The sequence below is a fragment of the Colobus angolensis genome, unplaced genomic scaffold, assembly GCF_000951035.1.
Source record: "Colobus angolensis palliatus isolate OR3802 unplaced genomic scaffold, Cang.pa_1.0 Scaffold434, whole genome shotgun sequence".
Classification (NCBI taxonomy): Eukaryota; Metazoa; Chordata; class Mammalia; order Primates; family Cercopithecidae; genus Colobus; species Colobus angolensis.
The window spans coordinates 2,559,961-2,587,572 of NW_012117755.1; the positions used below are offsets into that span (position 1 = coordinate 2,559,961).

General features: G+C 36.2%; 1 protein-coding gene across 1 annotated transcript in view; it reads left to right on the forward strand.

Annotated features, from left to right (window-relative positions):
- Positions 1-27,612, forward strand: part of DMD (dystrophin) — a 2,170,472-nt gene that overhangs the window by 1,527,922 nt on the left and 614,938 nt on the right. The window contains exon 52 of the mRNA XM_011957103.1: positions 23,671-23,788. Within this exon, the coding sequence (XP_011812493.1) occupies positions 23,671-23,788 (118 nt within the window). The remainder of the gene's footprint in view (positions 1-23,670; positions 23,789-27,612) is intronic.

Sequence of the window (27,612 nt, forward strand, 5' to 3'; positions counted from 1 at the left end):
CCCCCTCTCCCTCTCTCTCTCTCAATGAGTCAGTCTGTCTCTCTCTGTTTTTCCCTGCCTATCTATCTGTATTTTTCATTTTGCTTTGCAAATAAGAGAATTGTGTGTTGTAAACAAGGCAACTTATTAATTTTCTCTGAATTCAAAAAAAATTACAAGTGGACTCTTGAGTTTGTGCTGCCTGGTTCTCCACGTATAGGACAGATGTCTGGAATAGGATCTTTATTTACTATTTTTACTCTCCTAATCTCATGGTTACTCCAAGGTAGATAATATTTGTAATCATACACTATTTGTCAGAAGTCTTTCTGATAACACTGCTGTTTTATAAAATTAAACATCTATTCAGTATAGAATTTTACTTTAAATGATTAATTCAAGCAAATCAATGAAGTAACTTTTACACTGCTGAGCGTATGTTTGTGTGGATTTGTACAGCCATGCCATAGACTTCAATTGTAATCTTTTCTCTATATTTTTTGTATACCTGAAATGTTCATCATTGTGCTGTAGAAAACAATCTCATTGTGTTTTTAAAAGCTAGAGTGGGTATTGAGAAGAGAAAGAGGATCACAGAAAAAGTTGGTTAGCTTGCTACTTCCACTCAAATCTTTACTCGATGTCATCATCAGCAACATTTTAAATTTATGCTTCTACTAGTTTGCAGTTCTTTTCCTTTGATTATTCTTATGATACAAGCCTTTCCACACAAAATTTATGTATAGGAATTGTATAGAAGTTTTCTTTGGAAAATGTGGTGATTTATTACAATTTGAGCAACATCATCATTTAAAAAATTCAGAATTTGATTTTTCTCAGGATGATCAGAAAGAATAAAGCATATATATGGTTCATGTCAGGAGAATTAGAACATGAGAATTAATATATTTCTGATCTTTTAAAATATTTTCATGTCTATGGATCAGCAGATTTTTCCTCGTTTGAGATTTTAAAAAATCTAGATATAATTAAAATCTCACCGATGTTTCACCATCAGTTGATTTTATATTTGTGTTTCCTTCCACTTTGTAATTTGTATAGAGAAGAATACAAGAAAGAAAAAGGGAGGATTGATAATCTTTCTCTCTCAGTTCTTATAGCACTTCATTTTTTAAACTTATTGCTTCCTTCTGCCTGCTTTGTCTACATGTTTGTATTTCATCATTTCTTAGAAAACCATCTACTGCCTTTCTGAAGGTCATTTACCTGAAAATGATAGAGAGCAGCATATATTCAAACAACTGCAAAGTAATTATCTATCAGTTATCATTGTTCATTACTTTTCTGTTTTAGGATTGAGGGGCTGCCTTGCCACCTCCCTCACACCCCCAGCATATTATCACAAAGCCTACTGATTCATTCACATCCCTGGGCTAAATTTGCCACCCACTGTGTTCCTGTTGTTTTGTGTATAGAAGTGAAAAGATGTAATTGGATATTGTTGAAAAGACACAGAGGCTAACTTTCAATTTTCATATGTAGTTCTTCCCTCTCCCTCTACACCATCTCCTTTACTTGTTGAGAAAATTGCCCTCTCCATGGTAACAATAAAAAAAGCTTTCAGATTTTAGTAGTAGTTGTTGCAGAGAAAAGAAGTCAAAAAGTAGATGAAGTTTAAAAATGAAAAAGGGAGAGGAAGACAGCTGGGAAGAAGGCTTAATGTTTATGAGTGGGTGTGGAGGGGAAGAACTAAGTTGAATGAGCAAAGCTGAGCTAGGAGGAAGATGGTTTTTCTGCATCCCAGAAGGCAATACCCCAGCCATTCCTGCAGGCTTCACTCCCCAAAAGATAAGAGCTTTATCTGAAATTCTTATAGGATTCACTCCTGAAGAGCAGCTTGTACCAAACAGAAACACTGTGATTTCCTCAGGGAGTCACAGTTTACTATTTTTTTTTTTAATTTTTTTGTTAATTTTATTTATTTATTTATTTATTTTTTATTATACTTTAAGTTCTAGGGTACATGTGCATAACGTGCAGGTTTGTTACATATGTATACTTGTGCCATGTTGGTGTGCTGCACCCATCAACTCGTCAGCACCCATCAATTCATCATTTATATCAGGTATAACTCCCAGTGCAATCCCTCCCCCCTCCCCACTCCCCATGATAGGCCCCGGTGTGTGATGTTCCCCTTCCCGAGTCCAAGTGATCTCATTGTTCAGTTCCCACCTATGAGTGAGAACATGCGGTGTTTGGTTTTCTGTTCTTGTGATAGTTTGCTAAGAATGATGGTTTCTAGCTGCATCCATGTCCCTACAAAGGACACAAACTCATCCTTTTTTATGGCTGCATAGTATTCCATGGTGTATAGGTGCCACATTTTCTTAATCCAGTCTGTCACTGATGGACATTTGGGTTGCTTCCAAGTCTTTGCTATTGTGAATAGTGCCGCAATAAACATACGTGTGCATGTGTCTTTGTAGTAGAATAATTTATAATCCTTTGGGTATATACCCAGTAGTGGGATGGCTGGGTCATATAAAATTCTTGCAATCTACTCATCTGACAAAGGGCTAATATCCAGAATCTACAAAGAACTCAAACAAATATACAAGAAAAAACAAACAACCCCATCAAAAAGTGGGCAAAGGATATGAACAGACATTTCTCAAAAGAAGACATTCATACAGCCAACAGACACATGAAAAAATGCTCATCATCACTCGCCATCAGAGAAATGCAAATCAAAACCACAATGAGATACCATCTCACACCAGTTAGAATGGCAATCATTAAAAAGTCAGGAAACAACAGGTGTTGGAGAGGATGTGGAGAAATAGGAACACTTTTACACTGTTGGTGGGATTGTAAACTAGTTCAACCATTATGGAAAACAGTATGGCAATTCCTCAAGGATCTAGTACTATTGTTTTTTTAATGTAACACTTTTGTGAACTCCAGTTCCACCTCAATTCAAATGGTCTTTTGGTTACAGGGTGAAAGAGACCCAACAATACACCTCCCCCACTTCCAGAGGCCTTTGGTTAAACCATGTCTGCCACAAGGACACAGGAGCCGGGTCCGACCGGTTGTTTTTTGTTTGCTTTTCTGCCTCTTGCGCTTTCTAGATTGTGCGATACTATAACCCTTGTCAATGACACATGGTACTGAACCCACCTGAAGAAGTATGTCACATTGTGACAAACAGTTTCTCATGATAAGTAAATGAAGAACCATTGTGAAAGGTTTAATAATGCCCACTCCTCCCCCGCCAAAGATGTCTATATCCTAATCCCAGGGACCTGTGAATATTTTACCTTACATGGCAAAAGGCTTTGCATTAATAGATGTGGTTAAGTTAAAAATCTTGACGGGGAGATAGCCTGGGTCACCCCAGTGAGCCCAAAGAATCCTCCCCTACATCCAAGAAGCTCTGCCAGCACAATGTTTTTAGCTTGTGTTAACCCATTTTTTGGACTTTGGACCTTCAAAATTGTAAGATAATAAATTTGGGTTGTTGTAAGCCATTAAGTCTGTAATCATTTGTTACAACAGCCAGAGGCAACTAATATAGCCATGAACATTTAATAATGACTAACTTGCACAATTTTAATACAACCTTTCTTATTAAGGTTTATTTTTTCTTAATTACAAGGAATAAAAGTGGGGTATAGAGACAATGTCATGGTGCACTCCATTTTAGCCATATGAATTTGTATTTCCGGCATTAGAACAAAAGGTGACAAATCTGAATGTCTTTGTGTGAGATAATAATAAAGCAGAACAAAAACAGAAAAGTGTTCAGCTGGAAATGAAGTTGGAGAAAGATGAGGAGAAGCAAGCCAATTGTGTAGTTTTCCTTTCTGCTTTTTAAAATCATGATTTGTTTAACCCATTGAATTCTATTTTAGAACCAGGACTGCAAGGAAGTGTTGATGGATTTGATGGCATGAGAACCAGAGTCACAGAGGCAGGAAAGTAAGGAATAAGTGTTAGAATAGGAAGCAGAATTGCTTGTGGAAAGACTTTGTGACATGTGGACAGGGCTAGGCTTAGGAGTCAGCAAGACCTGAGTTCAAATGCTGTCCTGATCCTAACTGGCTGGCTGTCTTTGGGGAAATCGGTAATGTTTTCTGTGCTTATTTCCTCATGTGTAAAAAAATGAATATAGTACCCAGCTAGGTAGAGTTGTTGTTGGGATTAGATGATGACTGTGAAGCATCTAGCCCAGCTTTGGCTACATTATAGCTGCTTACAAAGTTGTAGTTACGATGTAAAAGAGAAGAACACTGGAAAAGGAGGATATGGGCCATTTTATTCCACCTTCACCACCTTTTAGCTTTGTGACCTTGGGCAAATTATGCTTCATTCTGTGCTTCATTTTCCTGGTCTATAAAAGTGTGTAAGTACAGAACCACTGAGGGATGGTCATTATTAACCTACCTCAAGTGGTGTCTGTAAGTTAATATATATTGTGCTTTTCCTATGTACAATATCTAGCACATAATTACAAATCAAATCCATCCCGTGTGCAATATCTAGCACATAGGAAAAGCACAATAACTGGTTATTACTATTGTTGTAGTAATAGCTACGCTATAGAAGTTTGAATTGTAAGGCAGTGGAGAGTCGCTGACCTTTATGAGAAAGTGTAGTAAAAGGTTTGAGTAGATAGTAATGGGGAATATTACATAAATGGATAGATATTAGGGACAGATATTACTATTAAAATATTACAGCATGGATATTTATTAAGGCTGAACTGCTTAATTAGTTGCATCTCTCAGGTTCCTAATGTTGCTTAATTTTTTAACCTCCCATTTTGTGCTGCCCTTTGTACAAATATTTAATGCTCCCAACACCTCTTCAGTAGCACATGTACTGTGAGTTTGTTTTGTTATTACTTGTGTATATTAGCATTCATTTGTGAACCAAAAGCATGGAATTAGCTGTTGCCTCTAGGCTACCCAGCTTTGTAGTTTGAATTGAAGCCTTTACCTCATTAACACCTGTTCTGTCCACTATCTTAGAGAAAACTTCTAAAATTAAGGCAGATCATTAATATAGCAGAAAGAGACAAAGGACAGAGAATATTGAGATACTGGATATTGGAACCAGCCAATAGTATTGATTTATTTATGGTTATCAGTTTTTGTCTCTGCCTAGTCTCATGCCACTAAAGTCTCTGAGGCAACAAAGAATAAGCAATTTTGCTCACCTTATACAAATAAAACACAGAAAAAGGAATCACTAGAGAAATGGTACTGCAGCCTTTCTGAAGGGATTACTGCTTATTTTTAAATTACTTAAAAGGTATTGAAATTATTGTTCACAATGAAAAACCTTCCTAATAAAACAGAAAATTAAGCTTAACACTTCCCTATAATGTAAACAGCTCGGTTAGGAACACAACATTACAGAAACCACGTAAGAATTGATTGTACGTGTTCTCGGAGCACAACTAGAAGCTCACCGTTTAGAAGCTGTGCACATTTCCCTATCAAACAGTACATAAAGTTTCCATATTCCTCAGAATCAGCTTCATTTGTGCCATGTGTTTGCTTGGAACTATGCCACAGAAAGCATTTCTCCCACTGGAGCTGGGCTGCTTTCATGCCGCAGTGCAAGTGTGCGATATACTGGCACCGTGTGCTAACGTAGACCCATTTTTATATGATAAGAATTAGTACGACCTAGGGAATTGAAAAGTATGTCTGAAATCCTCCCCATAGAATATGTCCCTTCCTTAAAAAGCTGTCATACTGTAAGTTCCAATTGAGTTAAAGGCCACTGTGCTCCTATAGAGAAATATATTCTACTGTAATTTTTACATTCTCCAATAACAGTCTGTTCTTTGTTTACTGAGGAGAGCTTTCATGTCATAAAATGGTATTTTTTGACAGAGAAGCAGAATCATTGTTTTATTATAGAAACTTTGCTCTTACAACAGCAAAAATAAATAGCTCATCTCTTAAGCTCCTGATCAATGTCTAACACCTCCTACCCCCAGCAACACTTCACTGCAAGTATATTAACACTCTATAATAGCAATTCCACTCACCTACCAAGAAATGATCTTCACAAATGATTTACAGCTAAAACCAGAGCTTAAACACATAGCACCCAATCAAGGGCAGATTTTTATCTTTCTTCCACTCATGTAAGTTCTGAGAAGAAATAGATTAATGTTGATCTCCAAGACAACTGCTGAGGAAATGTACAAAGGATGTTGTTTATTTTGAAGTTTGAGACCCAGTCATTAAGCACTTTTTTCCCTTATAGGTACGTCCAAAGGTAACCATTACACCATTTTGATGCGAATTTAGGATATAGATTTATTCATACTTCTCTTCTCCATTTGGATGTTGTCTGTGTGAGTGCTCACAGACACATGCACGCATACAAACATGCACTCTTGTTTCACACTTATTTGTAAAACTCACAAGGATTTCCAAACCATTACTATAGCATTGTTTAACGTGAACACATGGTTGTTCACTATCCATATGTATCTTCACTTTGTAGCACTCAGAATTTGGCAAAATCAGAAGGCTGAAACCTCATGGATTAAATATATTCTATATAACATATGTCTTAATTGCTGTTACTGTAAAGAAACCTGGACTAGCCATATTTGACTAATTTCTACCTAAGGTATTTGAATTCTTATAAATAGATTCATTGCTTTAATCACACAAGAGTGGTTTAGATGAAAGTAATTATCTTCACTTCGTAGCTGAATAAACTGAGCCTGATTCTATCCCTATATGGGAAACATGAATTGAACAGCTGTGCCAATTATTTTGATAATTCAAATCTTCACATCTACCATGTGAAGACAGCAGAAGAGGGTTAGGGGGCTTGAATTATTCTGATTGACTGTGTACATGAGTGTCATCGCCTCTAGATAATCGCTCATTTCTTCACTTCACTTCCCATGTACAGGTAGTATCAGCAAACAGTAACATCTCTTGCTTTGCCTCAGTTTATTGATTGCTGCAGTTAGAAATAAAAAGCACAGTTTTGTTTCAGTACTTAAATGAATAACATCTCCAAAATGTTTTGAAAACATGAAAAGGTTGAATGCATTTTTAACAAATGTTTTGTTAGCTTTGGCTTTTATTTTTGAACAGATTAGTACAATACCCCTGTACTCCTTTGCTAGAAATAGGAGTACTATCTAAAGACTTATTTCCCAAAGAAAAATATCAGGTCTAATGCAGTAATATGTATTAAGGGCATTGAAAAGTTATGTTCACAAAATGTGGCATCATAACATGTATTCATAATTCTTATCATCACTGATAATAATCCTTGAAGGTGTATTTCTAGAGAGATCCCGATTTCTTCTCGTACTCTGGAAGTCTTTGTTTATCCTTTGGAGTAGGAATGTAAGAATTTAACAAAACATTCTGAATGTTTACCTTTTTTCTAAACTAAAACTACAATCCCTTTTTGCCCCTATATAATAAAATATAATGTTACAAGTGGAATCAGCAAATTTGTTTAATAACCCTCTGGGACAGTTTTTACAAGCAATGGGGTTGAGTTTATGTTCCTTGTGTGCAGTGGAGTTATTATAGTCTCCTTAAATAAAAAGATGCATGAAGTTAAATTAGAAATGTTTTGCATGTTTTCATGACAGGACGTTTAATCAAAGAGGAGATACAAGAGGCTTTTCTTGGGTTACTGCAATTTAATTTTCCATTTCTTTCTCGGAAAGGACATTGGATGCAGCTGTACGAGGTTAATATTTCTAACATGCCACTTTTATTGTGGCATTCTTTTGCTCTCAAACCTCTGATGATTTCCCATTGCCTTCAACATGATGTCCTTATTTGGTCATCTAGTGTTCTGAGCCTTCACATTCTGGCCCCAGCTTCCCTTCTCAACTTGATCACAGCCATCATAATTCTGCTAACTAACTACACAGCTGCCCTTTCCACTCTTTCTCAACCACTCTGCTGTATTCTGACTTCTACACTTCAGTTTTAAAGCCACTCCTTGTCCTGAAATTCCTTCTCCCATTAGGTCATTATTAATTGAGTTCATCCTGTAAGCTGCAGTTCATGTTGCTGTTCCTCTATGGCACCTTCCCTGAACCTGGTCCCATATAAAATCCCATCTCTCAGAATCCCATTAGCATAGAATATGTGATCTGTAGACTATTACATTCGTAATTTACGTATTGTCTTCTATTATTGGGTAACTGCATGTGCGAGCACGCATGGGCTGACCTGAAGGTCATCTCCCTAACTGCATTGAAAGTTCATCACAAGTTCATTGATTTCACTAGAGAGTCTCTTTTATGTTATCCATGAGGTACATTCCCTACTGTGATGTATTATGCATAGAATTATTTCAATAAATATTTTCTAGCTATTTGATTGACCATTGCTTAATTACTTGTCAGCTGTAGCCTCTTGTATCTGGAATTTCTACAGTCTTTGGACAGTATCTTGAGGATGCAAAATTAGGAGTATGTACTAGGCAAACTATTACAAATAATGCCCTCAAATAGTTATGTTTCACTATTCATGTCTTGTAATTTATCTTCTGCTTTGGTATTTTAGTACACTTATGATTCAGTTTGTTGTATAGGTTCCTCTGAATAGGGACAAGAGTGTTTGTCTTGATAAGTGGAAGTTAGAAGGATTCCAAAATGATATTTTTCAAGATAGAACAAGAAATTAATACTGAAAAAATTGAGAAGTAATAATCCCCAAATATGCACATGCATATCTCGTTTTGTTGGGTTTCACTTTATTGCACTTTGCAGATATTTCGCTTTTTGTAAATTGAAGGTTTGTGGCAAGGCTGCATTGAGCAAGTCCATTGGCACAATTTTTCCAACAGCATGTGCTTGCTTTCTGTCTCTGTGTCACATTTTGGTAATTTGCTCAATATTTCAAACATTTTTATTATTACTATACTTGTTATGATCCGTGATCAGTGACCTTTGATGTTACTATTGTAATTGTTTTGAGATGTCATGAACTGCGCTCATATGAGATGGCAAACTTTGTGGGGTGCAGTGGCTCACACCTATAATCCTAACACTTTGGGAGGCCAAGGCAGGAGGACTGTGTTAGCCCAGGAGTTTGAGACCAGTCTGGGAAACCAAGTGAGACCCTGTCTTTAAAACATATATGTAGAAAAATTAACTGGGTGTGGTGGCACATGGCTGTAAGGAGCCCTGCCAGCTGCATGGGAGGCTGACACAGGAGGATCACTCGACCCCAGGAGGTCAAGGTAGCAGTGAGCCATGTTCACTCCACTGCCCTCCAGTCAGAACGACAGAACAAGACCCTGTCTGAAAAAAAAAAAAAAAAAAGACAACATTTTTTCAACTTTGATTTTACATTCAGGGAGTACATGTGTAGGTTTATTACCTGGATATATTACATGATGCTGAGGCTTGGAGTACAAATGATACCATCACCCAGGTACTGAGCGTAGTAACCAATAGTTAGTTTTTCAACCCTTGTTTCCCTCCCTCCTCACTCTGTTAGTCCTCAGTTTCTATTGTTGCCATCATTATGTCCATGAGAAACCAATGTTTAGCTCCACATGAGAACATGTGGTATTTGGTATTCTGTTTCTGCGTTAATTCACTTGGAATAATGGCTTCCAGCTGCATCCATGTTGCTGCAAAGGACATGATTTTGTTCCTTTTTATGGCTGCATAGTATTCTATGGTGTATATGCACCGTGTTTTCTTTCTCCAGTCCGCCATTGATGGGCACCTAGGCTGATTTCATACCTTTGCTATTGTGAATAGTGCTGAAATGAGGATGAGAATACATGTGTCTTTTTAGTAAAGCAATTCGTTTCCTTTGGGCTATATACCCAGTAATGGGATCACTAGGTTCAACGATAGTTGTGTTTTAAGTTCTTTGAGAAATCTCAAAGCTGTTTTACAGTGGCTGAACTAATTTGCATTCCCATCAACAGTGTATCAGTGTTGCTTCTTCTTCACAGCCTCAACAGCATCTGTCATTTTTTTGACTTTTTAATGATAGCCAGTATGAATGGTGTGAGATGGTATCTCATTGTGGTTTTGATTTGCATTTCTCTGATGATGAGTGGTGTGGAGCATTTCTTCATATGTTTGTTGGCCATTGTATGTCTTCTTTTGAGAAGTGTCTGTTTATGTCTTTTGCCTCTTTTTTGATGGGGTTATCTGTTTTTTACTTGTTGAGTTGTTTAAGTTCCCTATAGATTCTGAATATTAGACCTTTGTCAGATGCATAGTTTGCAAATATAATCTCTTATTCTGTAGACTGTCTGTTTACTCCGTTGACAGATTCTTTCACTGTGGAGAGCTCTTTAGTTTAATTAAGTTCCACTTGTCAATTTTTGGTTTTGTTATAATTGCTTTTGAGGACTTAGTTAATAAATTTTTTCCCAACTCTGATATCCACAATGGTGTTTCCTAGGCGTTCTTACAGGATTCTTATAATTTGAGATATAATATTTAAACCTTTATTTCATCTTGAGTTAATTTTTGTATATGGTGTAAGGAGGGGATCCAGTTGCATTCTTTTGCCTATGGGTAACCAGCTATCCCAGCATCATGTCTTGAATAGAGAGTCCTTTACCCATTACTTATTTTCATAACATGGCAAACTTAATCAATCAATGTTTTGTGTGTTCTGACTACTCCATTGATCAGTCATTCCCTCATCTCTCTTCCTCCCCTTGGGCCTCCCTATTCCCTGAGATACAACAATATTGAAATTATGCCAGTTAGTAACCCTACAATGTCCTCCAAGTGTTCAAGGGGAAAAAAAAGAGTAACATGTTTGTCACTTTAAATCAAAAGTCAGAAATGATTAAGATTGGTAAGGAAGACATGTCAAAAGCCAAGATAGGCTGAAAGCTAGACCTCTTGTGCCAGTTGACCAAGTTGCGAATGCAAAGGAAATGTTCTTGAAGAAAATTAGAAGTGCTACTCTGTTGAACACAGGAATAAGAAAGTGGAATAGCCTTACTGTTAATATGGAGAATGTCTTAGTAGTCTGGATAGAAGATCAAAACAGCCACACCATTATCTTAAGCATTATCACTAATTCTCTGAAATTCTATGAATGCCGAGAGAGGTGAGGAAGCTGCAGCAGGAAAGTTGGAAGATAGCAGAAGTACATTCATGAGACTTGAGGAATAAGCCCTCTAACATAAAAGTGCATGGTAGAGCAACAAGTGCTGATGGAGAAGCTGCAGCAAACTATCCAGAAGATCAAGCTAACATTGTTACTAATAAAGGTGACAATACTAAAAAACAGATTTTCAACATAGACGAAACAGTTTTCAATTGGAAAAGGATGCCATCCAGGACTTTCATAGCTAGAGAGAAGTCAATGCCTGGCTTCAAAAGTTCAAAGGACAGGCTGACTCTCTTGTGAGGGGCTAACACAACTGGTGACTTTCAGTTGAAGCCAATGCTCATTTACCATTCCAAAAATCCGAGGGCCCTTAAGATTATGCTAGATCTAGTCTGCCTATGCTCTATAAATCAAACAACAAAGCCTAGATGACTGCACATCTCTTTACAGCATGGTTTGATGAATATTTTAAGCCCTCTGTTGAGACCTGCTTCTCAAAAAAAAAAGATGTCTTTCAAAATATAACTGCTCTTTGACAGTGTCCCTCGTCAACCAAGAGCCCTGAGGAATATGTCCAAAGAGATTGATTTTATTTTCATGGCTGCTAGCACAACATCCATTCTGCAGTCCTTGGATCAAGAAGTCACTTCAACTTTCAAGTCTTGTTATTTAAATCATACATTTCATAAAGATATAGCTGCTATATGTGGTGAGTCCACTGATGGATCTGGATAAAGTAAACTGAAAATGGAAAGTCCTCACCATTCCAGATGCCATTCCAGATGCCATTAAGAAAATTCGTGATTGAGGAGAGGAGGTCAAAATATCAACATTATAAGGAGTTTGGAAGTAGTTGATTCCAACCCTCATCAATGACTGTGAGGGTCCAAGACCTCAGAAGAAGAAGTCACTGCAGATGTGGTAGAAATAGCATGAGAACCAGAATGAGAAGTGGAGCCAGAAGGTGTGATTGAATAACTGTAATCTCAAGGTAAAACTTCAGTGGATTCAGAGTTGCTTTTTATGGATGAGCAAAGGTTGTGGATTCATGAGATGCCCTCTACTCTTGGTGATGATACTGTGAACATTGTTGAAATGACAACAAAGGATTTAGAGTATTCCATAAACTTAGTTGATAAACTAGAATCAGTGTTTGAGAAGGTCGACTCAAATTTTGAAAGAAGTTCTACTGTGAGTAAAATGCTATCAAACAACATCACATAACATCACATGCTACAAAGAAATCATTGGCTATAAAGAAGAGCCAATCGATGCAGCAAACTTCAGTGTTGTCTTATTTTAAGAAATTGCTACAACCACCCCAACATTCAGCAACCGCCACCCTGATCAATCAGCAGGCATCCTCATTGAGGCAAGAACCTGTACCAGCAAAAAGATTGTGACTCCCTGAAGGCTCAGATGATCGTTACCGTTTTTTTGTTGTTGTTGTTTTGTTTTTTGTTTTTTTTTTTAGAAGTAATGTATTTTTAAATTAAGATATGTACATTTTTTAGATACAATGCTATTGCACACTTGACAGATGACAGCAGAGTGTAAACATATCATTTAATGCACTGGGGAACCAAAAATATTCGTGTGCCTCACTTTATTGTGATATTTACTTTGTTGCAGCAGTCTGGAACCAAACCCACAATATTTTGAAGGCAGTCCTGTATATTTTTTCATGTCTCTCTTTCTTCTAAAATGTATGTAGGAGAAAAATTGTATCACTTATGTTATTGGGCCATAATATCAAAAGCCTGTGAATCTGATGTACATGATAACAACTGGTCTTAAACCTGTCTTGATTTTCCTTTGTTAATATGCCAAATTTATAGAACAATAGAGTTTCAAGAAATGTAAACAATGTAGAATAACTAGTAGATCTAATGTTGAATAGCTAAAATTATTAGTGCCCTTTATATCAGTTTAGAAATGAATTTGCAAATCATTACCAACAAATTGTAGCATAAAATTCTTTTTTCTTCTTCACTTTGAAATTGTATTTCAAGATCCACAATTTAGACCACATTATTTACTTACTGGCTTGTGAAAGTTAAAGGCATTTTCATTTTTGGATGTTAAGGGTTTTATTAAATGACAAGTAAATCAATCCCGTAAGTTTCATGTGGTATAATAGCTTGGAAAGGCTCGTCTTAATCTTTTTCCAACAAAAGGAGATAATTTATTTTAAAAATAACACAGTATTAGTAGATTAATATTATACCATTTCAAGGAAGTCACCAAATTTCGTAGGCTTAAGAGGTTTTTTTTTTTTTTTTTGAGATTACAATGCTCTTTTTTATTTTATTTTATATTTATTTATTTATTTTTATTTTACTTTAAGTTCTGGGATACATGTGCAGAACGTGCAGGTTTGTTACATAGGTATACATGTATCATGGTGGTTTGCTTACTCATCAACCCAGCATCCAGGTTTTAAGCCCCCAGTGCATTAGGTATTTGTCTTAATCCTCTCCCTCCCCTTGTCCCAAACCCCTCAACAGGCCCTGGTGTGTGATGTTCCCCTCCCTGTGTCCATGTGTTCTCACTGTTCAACTCCCACTTATGAGTGAGAACATGCAGTGTTAGGCTTAAGAGTTTTTTTAACTTCCCAAAATATCAACAAATTGAAACGTTACTACAAAGAAATAGAGAAATAAATTTCACAGACTGTCTTATTGTTTTTTAAGTTTGAATAGCTAATAGTGATTTCTTAAACAGCTATCATATTTTTTTATTTTTAAAGTTAGCCAAATGATCAGTGATTTTTATAATACAGATAAACAATGCTTAGAAAAGGAACATGTGTTCTAGCAATTTCCACGCATTTCTGATTCGAATTACTTGTTTCTTTTTGTTTTATGTTTATATTTTTAAGTTTTGTGAGTACATAGCAGGTGTATATATTTATTTGGTACATGAGATGTTTTGATACAGGCATGCAATGTGTAGTGAGCACATCATGGACAATGGGATATTCAACCCCTCAACCATTTATTCTTTATGTTCCAAACAATACAATTATACTCTTTTAGTTATTTTAAAATGTACAATTAAATCATTATTGACTATAGTCCCCCCATTGTACTGTCAAATACTAGTTCTTACTCATTCTTTCTAACTAATTTTTTGTACCCATTAACTGTCCCCACCCCACTTCCACCTCCCCACCACCCTTCCCATCCTCTGGTAACCATCCTTCTACTCTCTATGTCCATGAGTTCAATTGTTTTCCATTTTAAATCCCACAGATAAGTGAGAACATGCAACATTTGTCTTTCTGTGTCTAATTTATTTCACTTAACATAATGACCTCCATTTCCAACAATGTTGTTGCAGATGACAGAATCTCATTCTTTTTGTGGCTGAATAGTACTCCATTGTGCATAGATACCACATTTTATTTGTCCGTTCATCTACTGATGGACACTTAGGTTGCTTCTAAATTTTGGCTATTGTGAATAATGCTGCAATAAACATTGGAGTGCAGATAGCTCTTCAATATACTGATTTATTTTCTTTTGGGTATATACCCAACAATGGGATTGCTATATTATATAGTAGCTCTATTTTTAGTTTTTTGAGAAACCTCCAAACTGTTCTCCATAGTGGTGGTACTAATTTACATTTCCACCAACAGTATATAAGGGTTCCTTTCTCTTCACAACCTTGTCAGCATTGGTTATTGCCTGTCTTTTGGATATAAGCCATTTTAACGAGGGTGAGATAATATGTCATTGTAATTTTGATTTTCATTTCTCTAGTTATCAATAATTCAATGATGTTGAGCATCTTTTCATATGCTTGTTTGCCATTTGTATGTATTCTTGATCTCTCCCAAGTCTCTAATTACTTGTTTCTTGTACCACTGTTTCCCTTTATTGTTGTAGTCAGCGATTTGGTCAATCAACACTTTTTACTTATGGGTATCTGTTAACTATATTTCTAGGAATGGACCAAGAATTGAGAAATGTATCCCAACCAGAAAGAACAAGACATATGGAGGTGCGGGATTACTAAAAGCTTTGCTCCTATAGCCTTAGTTTTCTTCTTCAAGTTTGCTGCATCCCAGTTGTCCTTGTGATAAAATTCAAAACCTCAAACTGATTTTTAAAAAGCCAATAGTATACTGCTTCCACTATGTCTACCTAAGGTTATTTGCCATTATTTGTAAAGAATTCTAGACTCTAGCTAACCCATTTGAGGCTTTAGTTTACATCCACGCCTTTGTTCATGTCTGTCTTTCCCTTATAATGTTCTTCTCATTCTCTAGCCAAATCTTCCAAAGTTCAACCGTAGTGTCATACTTCATATGAAGTCTTTGCTGAGAATTCCTATATGTGATCATTTCCTTCGCTGATTTGTTTCAATAGTTGTGGTCATTATTATTATTTTTCTTTTGATACTGTTGCTGGATACTTTCTCAGATCCAGTCTCTCTAATGTATTGTTCTACCCTAGGAGGCTGACGAATATGGCAGCAGCGTTGGGCTTGCTTCTCTGTTGGCTTGGTCCTTCTGTTGGGAGGCATCAGCAGGTCAATGGATGAGAGGAGAGTGAGTCAAGGGATGGCTAGGTTCCTTTACTCACAGCCCCAGCTCCTGTCAAGAGGTCCTCTCCCTGCAGCTACTTCTCAGATTCTACTAACTAGTCCCTCCCCTTAGCCTTTCAGGCCTTGAGGAGGAAAGCCTCCTCATCCTAGTTTGAATGAACTATTTATTGCAAGAACCATGACTGATTCAGAATATAATCTGTCCTCGAATAAAATAATTTCCCCTTTTGTATTCTCATTTCGTATCCCTGTCCCTTTATTCATTCCTATATTGTATCATACTATCATATAGCTACTTTGTATTATACTATGACGTAAGTACCTTGTAAGTATAACATGCTATATTATGGTTCTTAAGTGTGTGGGCTTTGGGGCCAACTTACCTATGTCAGAAGTTCTGCCACTTATTAACATGTGATCCTAGACAAATTGTTTAACTTCTTTTCCATTCATTTTCTTTACTGGTAAAATAGGGACAATATTAGTACCCACCTCACAGAGTATTATGATAATTACATTGACTAACAGTTTTTATTTAAAACTTTTTTGTTCTTACTATGAAACGGGAAATGTTCTAAAAACCTTACAAATATTAACTCTATTAATTCTCATAATGAATCTGAGAGGTACAGACTCAGTATCTCCATTTCACAGTGCTGGAAATGATACAGACAGCATTTAAGTAACATAGTGAAAATAGTAAACCTAATAGGTGGCAGCCAGTATGCAAATTCAGAAAGCCTGACTCAAGAGTTCATTCTTTTAACCAGTATGCAGTGATAGACTCTTTTGGCATATGGTATGCACTCAATAAACAACTATTGTTGTTGTTATTGGTATTACTTCCCATTGTATTATTACACAAAAAATAATTGTTTGTCAGTATTTTTTTGCTAGATTATAAGTTCCTTGAAAAAAGAAGACAAGTTTTATTTGTCTGTGTGTACTAGCTGAGTGCTTGGCAAATAGTTGCAGTTTAGTAAATGTTTCTAAAACAAATTATCAGTTGTTTCTTGCATATTCCCCAAGTCCATCCTAGCCTTGGAAACAACTAATACTTAGCTAAACCTAGAGATGTCATTTGAGATTTCAGCAGCCATCATTGTTGCTGAAGCCACAGGATCTCCTTTTTATCTCCAATTTCTTCCTCAGATGATTCACCACTTACACTTTATAGTTTCCCTACTTCATTTTTCCTGTAGTGACTTTTGTTCTCCAATAACCATTGATAGTGATGACAGTCCTACCTTGGAACCACTTCTAACTGTCCTGTTCTGCTTTCCCTGAGGCCAGATTTCCCCCTAAATACATTTTTTAGCTTCATAACTGTTCCTTCCAGAAATTTGAAATGCATTTTCAGGAATTAAGCAAGATGAATTTGATTGACATCATTTAATTTGTGTTTAAGTGTGTTCTTCCCATCAACAATTAACCAGTGCTTCAGCCAAGACACATAACTTTTACTCTCCACTAATCTTAGGGTTGAGGTCACAATCAGGTATGTAATTTGTGGAGCCCAGTGAAAAATGAAAACACAGGACCCTTGGTTAAAAAAATTATTAAGAATTTCAAGATGGCAACAGTAGAGCATGAAACCAAGTATGAATCCCTTCTAAAGCAGATCCTTGTGTAACTAACTGCACAAGTTATACATTCAAGAATCTAGTCCTGGTTGAGGTCTCTGTCTACCCAGGGCACTTCTCACTCAGAGAGGTGGAATAATCTTAACTTTCTGTCTTCCATCGTCTGGAAACTTGCCCCAAAGTTCGTTTTGCCATGTCTTTCAGCAAACCTAGTTGTTGTTATCTGTAAAGGATTCCTGGTGGCTTGCTTTAGTTTCCTACAGTTCTTGAGCTACATGTGTTGAATGGAACTCCACAATTACCATGTAACACGTCTGAATACTCTTATTTTCCTCCGGTTAAATTGTGTGCTCTTTGGAAATAATGGTCATGCACCTGCCTTAGTGATTTCTAAATAGAGGTAGTATGTAAAAATATATATTTACTTGAATTGCATCTTAAGAGGCCAGCCCGTGGGAGGCATGAAGAAACCTGTGTTACTAATTAATATTCAATAATTGACAGTTACACATTCAGATAGTAGTGTCATGGAACCATCATGTTACATGGACCTGAAGAGTTGATGAGAGGTTTAGGGTCTAGGAGGACAAAAGTGAGTGTATTAGTCAAGACCTGAGGTTTTATGTACCCAGACAGGATAAAATGGGACAATATTTTATTAGTGGAAATATCTGTGTAAAAGAAAATAAGGAGGAAGCCAGGGAAGGTGCAAGAGACGTTAGATGAAGACGCAATTCTGACCCTGCAAGGAAAAGAGAGGGAGAGAAGGCTGGGTGGAAGCATCCCAGTGTGCAGTCTAGTGGAAGGAAATTTTGGTAGTATTCCCACCACACCCAATCATTGGTGAGGAGCAGTCTGTGAGAAGCTTGGCTTTGGTGCAATGCAATCATGGATTTCAAAATGCAGTAACAGGAGTCCTCAGTCAGTTAAGACCCAATAATAGAAGGTCTGCATATTCTCATGGTGGCCACTTGGGTATGAGGAGCAGTGGTGTTTAAAACTATTTTGTATAATTTAAATAAAGAAAAGCTGAGGACTACTTAAGCTTGATTCCCTCAGAAGACTGTCTTTGGCCTTTATATTTCATGTGATATCTCTGCCATGTGCTCTGATAACTCTCCGTGTTTCCCCTACCATAATACCTCAGGTTATTGCAACTGCTTTTTCATTGCCTGTCATCACTCCTAGTTTGTTTTCTCTTTGAGAACAGGAATTATTTTCTCCTTCACTGCTACAGCCCCTGCACCTAGCTCAATGAGTGACACAACTGAAGCACGTAAAAAATTGCTGTAACTCAAATTTCGGGGATATTCTACAAAATACCTGGCCTCTATTGGTCAAAACTGTCACTGTTATAAAGTTCAAAGAAAGGCAAATAACTATTTCAACTTAAAAGAGACTAAGGAGATACGACAACTAAAAGCATAAGCCTGGACCAGACAAGGAAATAAAAATATAACTATAAAGCTCATTAATGGGTTAATTGTCATACTCTGAATATAGAATATGGATAAGATTATGGTACTAAAGCCATGCTAAATTTCCTGACTTTGAAACTGAGCTGAGGTTATTTAAGAGAATGTCTTTGCTATTAAGAAATAAAACCTAAAGTATTTAAGGGTAAAGGGTATGATATCTGCAAATTATTCTCAAATGATTCAGAAAAAAAAAATATATATATAATATTACATATACAGTTATATATCTGCACACACAGAGAGAATGATAAAATGATAAATGATTTAAAATAATGTGGCAAAATGTTAACAAATGGTGAATCTGGGTAAGGGGTACATGGGAGTTCTTTATCTTGCAAATATTCTGCAGGCTTGAAATTATGTAAAAATAAAATGTATCTTATAAAGTATTTATGCAGTGAATAAAGAACCAAAAAAGGATAACTGCAGTTAGAAGATGTTTATGAAGTTGGTTATGAAGATTCTTAAGAAGTTACCAATGGAGGTGCTGGTAGAACATTCAAAAAAGAAGTAGGGAAGGTTGGCCAAGTAGGAAAATATCAATATCCAAGCCAGTATAAAATGGAAATGAGAAGTGAGGAAGTAAGTGGAAGACAATAAGGATGGTTTTCGATTTGGCCACTCTATTTGGAGAGGCATCCAAATGCAAGAATAGAAGCCAGAAGAAGATGCTCAGTGAGATGGTTGAAAGCTAGACAGATTACTAGCATCCCCACCAGTAAAACCCTTTCAGTAACTAGAAAGGCTGCAATTTAGTACCTCCCTGACTTCTATGCTTATTTTCTTCAATACATAAAATGGTTCCATAAACTCTTTTACCTTCTACATTCTTAATATTAATTTTTTGAAGTTGTAAATAAAGTAGCATCAGTTCTACATTGTTACATTTCAGCTTAATTCATATTTATTTACTGAAAATGGGAACATTTGAAAAATCATGGGCATTTATGCTATGTAGATTGTTGATTTTTATAGAAAAATATAAAAATATGACAAGTTTGATTTTTAAAGTCTTTTCTTAGACATGTAAGTACTAAATATTCAACTCAACATAGAGTTTTTTTGTTTTGTTTTGTTTTGTTTTGTTTTTTGAGATGGAGTCTCGCTCTGTAGCCTAGGCTGGAGTGCAGTGGCACAATCTCAGCTCACTGCGAGCTCCGCCTCCCGGGTTCACGCCATTCTCCTGCCTCAGCCTCCCAAGCAGCTGGAACCACAGGTGCCCGCCACCACGCCTGGCTAATTTTTTGTATTTTTAGTAGAGACGGGGTTTCACCATGTTAGCCAGGATGGTCTCCATCTCCTGACCTCGTGATCTGCCCGACTCAGCCTCCCAAAGTGCTGGGATTACAGGCGTGAGCCACCACGCCCGGCAACATATAGAGTTTTTATTTGAGTATTATTTAGGTGGAATTCCATTTTAATAAATACAATAACAAATTGTAATTTTGTCTAAAAGCCTAAAATGCCCTAGTTATAATATGTATGGTTTCACTGTTTAACTTCCTATTTCATAAGGTTGCTATTTATAACCACTTCACTCAACTCTGGGGGGATTAAAGATTAAAGACTTCTGATTCATTTTGTATTTGAAGAATTTTTTTTTTCCTCCATCTTTACTCAGCTAGTGGACTCCATGATGAATTCTCATCTCCAAGGGGTAAGCTGTTTTTAGTAAAGCCCAGTAGCTGACTTATGACTCCTTAGAAATAGCATTGATTCCTTCCTTCTCCTGTGTTTTGTTTCTTCTAGAATGATAGAATCCATGTAGACACAATCAATTATCATGCTTAGGTACTGGTAAGCATGTAATGGTTTTAGTTTTGTTCACTTAAGTTATTTGTGTAACAACTATCTGGGATCATATCAGAGAAATAAATAAGCACAATTAGCATTCTACTTGTTTGTTATGACTAAAGCTAGGTTGAGGAAACAGAAAAGAACCAGAGGTCATATGAGGATGAAAATAATACTAGGAACAGCATGTTTGGGAGAGTAACATCTGATAGGGGTAGCAGATTGGGGGTAGAGAACAGAATTTGGTAGATGGATATTTTGGAGGCAAGTAGTTTGAGTAATGATTAGATCTAAGGTGTTTTCTCATCTGTGGGTGGCTGGAAGGAATAGAGATGAAGGTGAGTTTATTTGAGAAGTTCTGGAATTATAAAACTAAGTTGTGAAGTCAAAGAAATTATAGTAGCAAGTAAAGAGAATACACTAAAAAGGAAAACAAATGAAAAATAATCATTACTCTCACTATATGTTTGTGTTCTTATTAGCAAGAAATTATTTTAACCACTGTTTTTATAGTGTCTTAATGAAAAAATATGGAAGTGAAGTGTATGCCATATTAAATCCCTCTCTTTATTTCCAGAAAGGGAATCAAAGGAGAAAATTCTCATTCTGCTATACTAAAAGACCACTAAGTAAAGAGCCTATTAGTGTATGATAAATCCCATAGCAATATACATTATTATTTTACAGCTTCTTTGTTGAAATGAATGTTTGTATGTGTTGACCAAAGAGTGGGATAAAAAGTTGAAATTTTGTTTTGAAATATTTTAGAAATGCATAGTTGTATTGCAGTTGTGAATCTCCTTAGATTTTTAAAGAGGCTGCTTCAAAGGATGTCATTGATCATCTTCTCAGGTGCTTACAAAGCATGTGTCTGTCAGCAGAATTAGAGAATCACCCAACTAGAGAACAGGTTTCACAATACCCTGAGACCTATTTTGTTCATTAGAGAGGAAAATGGCTTGTTTTGAGTCTAAGTTGACATGCTTGCTAATTTCAGCAATAAAAGTTGTTCATTATGGTCAGGTTTAATTTAGAGCCCGGTAAGGTTCAGATTAAAGTTGATCAAGTTACTTTTACAACACATTTCTTAAATGAACTTTGAAATCTTAAAAGAAGGAAAAAATGTATAGCAAACATTGAGTAATGTATCTAAAACTGAGAAGCAAAAAAATCTGGTTATTTGAGGGTGAATTAATATCAAATCAAAGAAGAACAACCCGATAAAGATAATCTTTGTTATATAAAAATTTCCAAGTATCAAAAAACACAATTTTTCATTTAAGATACACACTATACTGAACATATTTATCCACAGCCACATGCATAGTGCCTAGAATAGTGCCCAGTGCTTAAAAATATTTATTAAAATGAATGGATGAGTAAATGAATTAATGTATTTTGCCAGCTCTGTGTATTTAAAGTTCTTTGTTAACTTTGAGGTGAAAATTTGACTTCATCTGAGATTTCTGGGTAAGTCTGTTTTAAAAATTCTGTTGAACATATTCAAACATTTTAGGGTAGGCAATTCCAAAGCAACCTTTCAGCTTCCCATGTCACAGATGACCAGAGTTTCACATTCTAACACTGGAAAACATCTTATTTCATAAAATCTATCTGCTACTATATGGTTCCTACTTTAAAATTTGTTCAGTACTCTCCAACTGACTTATGCCACTTACTTCAATAGCTGTCTTTGGCAGTTTGTTCCATATTTCAAACACTCTTTTGTATAAAGAAACCATAAAAGTTAGAAACCTGAAAATTGGATTTTTCTTCTGAGTAATCACAGCTTACAAATGTGGAAAATGTGTTAAAAGTTAGCCCCTCCAATTTTTCAATACAGAGAGGAGAAAGTGCCTGGAGTAGATGTACAATGTTTGGATAAGTTTGTTGCATTATTTTACTATTACCAAAAGCAATTGAGTTTAAATCACAAAGCCTGTCTCCCTACCTCTTCACAAAAGAAACACTATGTAATGATCAAAATTTGGCCTTTCCAAAACCAAAAGTGATTAGAAAATCAGCAGGAGTCAAAGAACAGAGTAAATAGCTAAGTTTCATATAAGTTTCAGATGCATTACTATCTACCACTTTCATCTCTTCATCTTCATTGGCTTCATGTGGTAGAACATCATATTTAAAATTATACAAACTTGCTGGCTTGTTTACTAGTGTGGTTGTTATAAGAAAAAAATGAGAAAATGTAGATAAAACATCTGTCACATATTGCTTACAAACTAACAGTAAATATTACTTTTATTTTCCCCAATTAAAATAAAATTTATTGAGTTTTAGAACCAGAGTTAGTCAGATGCCTTTTTTTCATCAATTTCCTCATAAATATCTCTGCGATTTTGGTCCTTAAATCCAGAGAGACTAAGATGACAGAGACAATAGACACTGAAGAAAGGGAAGAATATCTTAATGGTTTACATTACTACCTATAAATTAAAAATTGTTGACTTTGTTATATTTGTATTTTTATTTAAAATAGTGCTATATTAAAGTCATTTATAATACAGGGAAATAGGAATACTAACCTCTAATCTGATGCTCTCCAAACCTGCCTAAATCATAAAAGTTAATTAGATAATTTATTTAAAATGCAAGATTTGCAGCCCTTTCCACTACATATTCATTAGTTCTGGGGTGAGGCAAAAAGGTTTGGTGATTCTTGTGGACAGGCAGCTTAGGAGAAAAGCTGATTTAGCTCATCTACTTCACCTTTTCGTTTGACAGGTGAGGAATCTCAGGGTACAGTGAAGTTAAATAAGTAATATCTCTTAAATTGGTTCTGTGCTTTTTCTGTTTTTAAAATAAATATACCTTAATTTTGACATCACACAGAATGATATTATAAGTATAAATAGCTATCTATCTTTTAAATACATTGTCGTAATTCAGAATAACATTTCTTACTCAAGGCACTCTTACAGTGGTTTAAGTAATCCGAGGTACTCTGGAATGACTCCATATGAGCCTTTAAATAAAGAAGAAAATCTATAATCAAGATTTTCATTTGAAATATTTTTGATATCTAAGAATGAAACATATTTCCTGTTAAATTGTTTTCTATAAACCCTTACACAGTGACATCTTTTTTATTTCTAAAAGTGTTTTGGCTGGTCTTACAACTGTATTTTACTTTGTGTTATGTAAAAGGAATACACAACACTGAAGAACCCCGATACTAAGTGGTATTTGTTCTTACAGGCAACAGTGCAGGATTTGGAACAGAGGCGCCCCCAGTTGGAAGAACTCATTACTGCTGCCCAAAATTTGAAAAACAAGACCAGCAATCAAGAGGCTAGAACAATCATTACGGATCGAAGTAAGTTTTCTAACAAGCATGGGACACTCAAAGCAAGATGCATGCCAAGTTTCAATAACAACTTAAGTTCATATACCCCCTTCACATTTATAAACATAATGTGAAATTGTTGGAACCGAACTCTCGATTCCCTCCTGGGCAGGGGTCGTCGCGAAGGATCACCGACACGAAGTTCACAGCAGAGAGTTATTTATTACTAGCGCGCTAGGGTCCCAAGCTCTAAGTTGGTCCTGGGACCCCGACTGCTTGTTACAGGCTGTTTATATATGCTAACACAAGTTCAAACACAGCTTATGGCGCGAAATTCAAACAAAGCTTAAGGCGTAAAATGATTGGGTCTAGCTATAGCCTGAGCAAGGGGTCTTGGTTTAATTGGTTAGAGCAGGACCTTATGAGGTTCTTCCCTGGAGTTGATAATTCCGGGAACTTTGAGGCAGGGTGAGACCCCTGGAATTGGCAGGGTGGGACCTCATGAGGTTGTTTCCCGGAATTGGCAGGGTGGGACCCTATCAGGGTGGAACACTATCGAGGCAGGGTGGGACCCTATCTAGGCAGGGTGAGACCCTATCTAGGGCCACCTGGTGCTAACTTTTTAGGTTTTGTAAGGCCTACTAGTTTCAAAATAATTGTAAATGATAACAATTGTGCTGAGATTTTCAGTCCATAATGTTACCTTTTAATAACTGAATGTAATTCCATTGAATAGAAGAAATACATTTTTAAATCAATTTAGGGCTTATATAGTTGCAAAGCATGCAGTGATGGGTGTGGTGACCACAGTGTGGCAGAACATTTGTTCTTTAGTTGTCATCTGGGCTGGCATCCATGGAGATGCCAGTCTCTCCCTCATATCCTTGGTTGTTGGTCTAAGCAGGCAGTGACTTCTTCCTGGGCCACCTTTCATTCCAGTCTGCAGTGACTTTCAGATCTGGATATGTCTCTGCTACTTTGATGCCCCCATTTTTTAATATCAAAAATCATCGTACTGTATGTACCTTATGCCATACTAGGGTGGGCAGGAACTTTGGTAAGACCCATCTGACTAGATGCTGTGCATATTCTTTTCTTCTGACATACACTCCTATGTGTTTAATGCGGAGAGTGATTCACAGTGATTGTGTGTTGTGTCAGTGGGTTTCCATGGGGTCAGGAAGAGTGATAGAGGAAGGAGCAGGGGAAACTCGCCACCCGGTTTCCCTCAGAGATTCTCCTCAGAAATGAGGTCCAGGTCAGCTCTGCTTTCAGGTTCTCTCAGATCTCTCTGGGTTTCTTCACTTCTCTCTACCTTCCTTCCCTCCAGGGACACACACTGGTATTGAATTGTCTTGCTTCCTCCGCAATATCCCCTCATTTTCCTTCCTATAACCCGAGGAATCCTTTGTAATGCAGGAAGGAGGAAAACCTTTCAGCCATCTTTTTTTTCTGTCTTTGAAATCTTTTGTCTTTTACCAGGCCTAGACTTTTGAAACTTGGAAACCATGAGAATCTATGTCTTCATAATTTATATTCTGCTGTGTTAACCCTTCCCCAAGGAAATGACTAGTTGTCAATATGTTGGGGAAAGTGAAAGAGTAACCAGAGTAAAAGGTTAATATTTTAAAATATTATTAGTCATACTTCCACATATTGGGTAAATACTTATTGATAATAGCTAGTATTTATTCAGTACCTCATAAGCATTAGAGAGTGTGTACACGTGTGTGTGTTTCTGTGTGTTTGTGTGTACAAAATCTTTACAGAATCTTGTGAGCTATATTTTATAATCCCCATTTTACAGATGAGAAAACAGGTTCCAAGATCAGTTATTCAAATGGCTGAAGTTTACAAAACAAGCAAAGAACAGAGCTTGGAATTTGTAAATGTCTCTTTCAGGCTTGAAAATCTGCGCTCTTTCTAGTTATGTTTACCATTTCCCATCTTGTTTTGTTGCTTTTGTTAATGACCTTAATCACTGGACTAAGACTAAATACTTCTTTTGTCTGCAATTATGTATGTTTTGATTCACTTCCTAAAGACATGTCTTCTTTCAGTTGTCAGGATTGCTAATTAACATAGGCTGTTCTTGGTTTTGAAAGTTTAACTCTTCATTGTTCCTTAAACAATGACTGTGGATGTATGCTAATGTATTATTTTAGTAACACTAGCCACTATAACAGGTAATCTCCCACATCTTGGAGGCTTACTGCAGTAGAAATTTACTTCTTATTTTAGTGCAGTCCAAAATAAGCAGCCCTCTTTGAAGTCATTCAGGAACCCAAAGTCCTTCCATCTTTTGTGTTCAGAGCATAAGACTCATACGCATTTAATGGGCAGATGAAGAAAGTATTACTCATGAAAATTTGTCATGAGCCAGGCCTGGAAATGGTGTGTGTTAATTTTGTTCGTATTCTGTTGGATGGACCTTGTCACATGGTCACACCTAACTGCGAGGGAAGTATGGGAATAGTGTACACTGTTGAGCCTAGGAAGAGGAACAGATTTGGTAAGAAACTAGTCAACCTCTGCATAGCTAATTTGAACAAGGAAGAATGCACTTATATTCTATAAGTTTGTGTAAATTATAGGATGTCATATGTATAACTTGCAAGGCAAGAGCAAAATTGCCTTGTAATGACCAACATAGATAGCTGTACAATTGATTTAGCAGAGCATTCCTCCACCATACTGGAGCCTTGAGGGTTCTCCAACAGGTTGCAACACACTGACCCAAAAGAGTGAATCTTAGTGAGTGATTTGCTCAATATGAGACTGAATTCCCATTACACAGATAAGTGATCAGTTTCTTGCCTGAGAAATATGGAAATTTGGCAGTGATATTTATGCAAATCTGAACATACTATACAGAGAGTCATTTGTTATTTTACTAATGAAAAATAACTTCAATTTTTTCCGTAAGAGGAAAATAACATGAATGTATTATACAGTATTTGTTCAACATTGTCTGAAAATTTTCCATTATCCCCTGCATTTTTTTTATATTGCATTGACTTTTTCATGATAGAGATTAAAATTGAATGACCAGAGGGCAAGTTTGTATCTCTCTGCCAATATTCAGTGATTTGAATAGTTCTTCTTTTCTAAGCTTTTGTATTTTAGGAATGAATACCTTTATGAATATTGGCAGCATAGTGGAAAGACTCTAATCCAAATGGTCCAAGCAAGCATTTTCTTAAAAGCAAGTGTCTGTCGAGACGTGTCATATTGCTTATTAAGAGCCTAAGCTGGAATCTTAGTTCCAAATATGCCTGGAGCCTCTAAATGGTACCAGGATATTCTGACAAGATATGTTTATCTAAACAATGTCATTTGCAGCCCTGCTACACTTCGGTTTATCTCTCCATTTGAAATCTATAAAATGGGATGGAAATTCAATACTCATAAACTTTCAATCGTATTCAAAATAGAATTTTTCTTAGTAAAGATTTGGTTTTCAGGGAAAGGACAGAAATAAAATACTTGCTCATAAAATTGTGTTTTCTCATTTGATGATTTTGGTCTTCCTTTTTATTGCCATGAAACTTCTAGAAATACTCAAAAAGAAATCAGCTAAATAAAGAAAAAATAGTTAATATATGTATGTAATACTATATTGAAACATTTTTCTTTCTTTGGTAAATCCCATTTCATAACTCTGAACAGTTGGGAAAATCTATACATAGTTATTGCAGTCTATCAAGAGAAAAGTTCGGTACAAAGCTATTTCTGTCTACTAGAAATATTCATGTTAAAATTCAAGTAATTGGGTGTGCAAGCCACCACCATGTTTTACTATATGAAACTATTACCATGGTATCTGTTGTATTCAGGTAATTATATTGATGGAA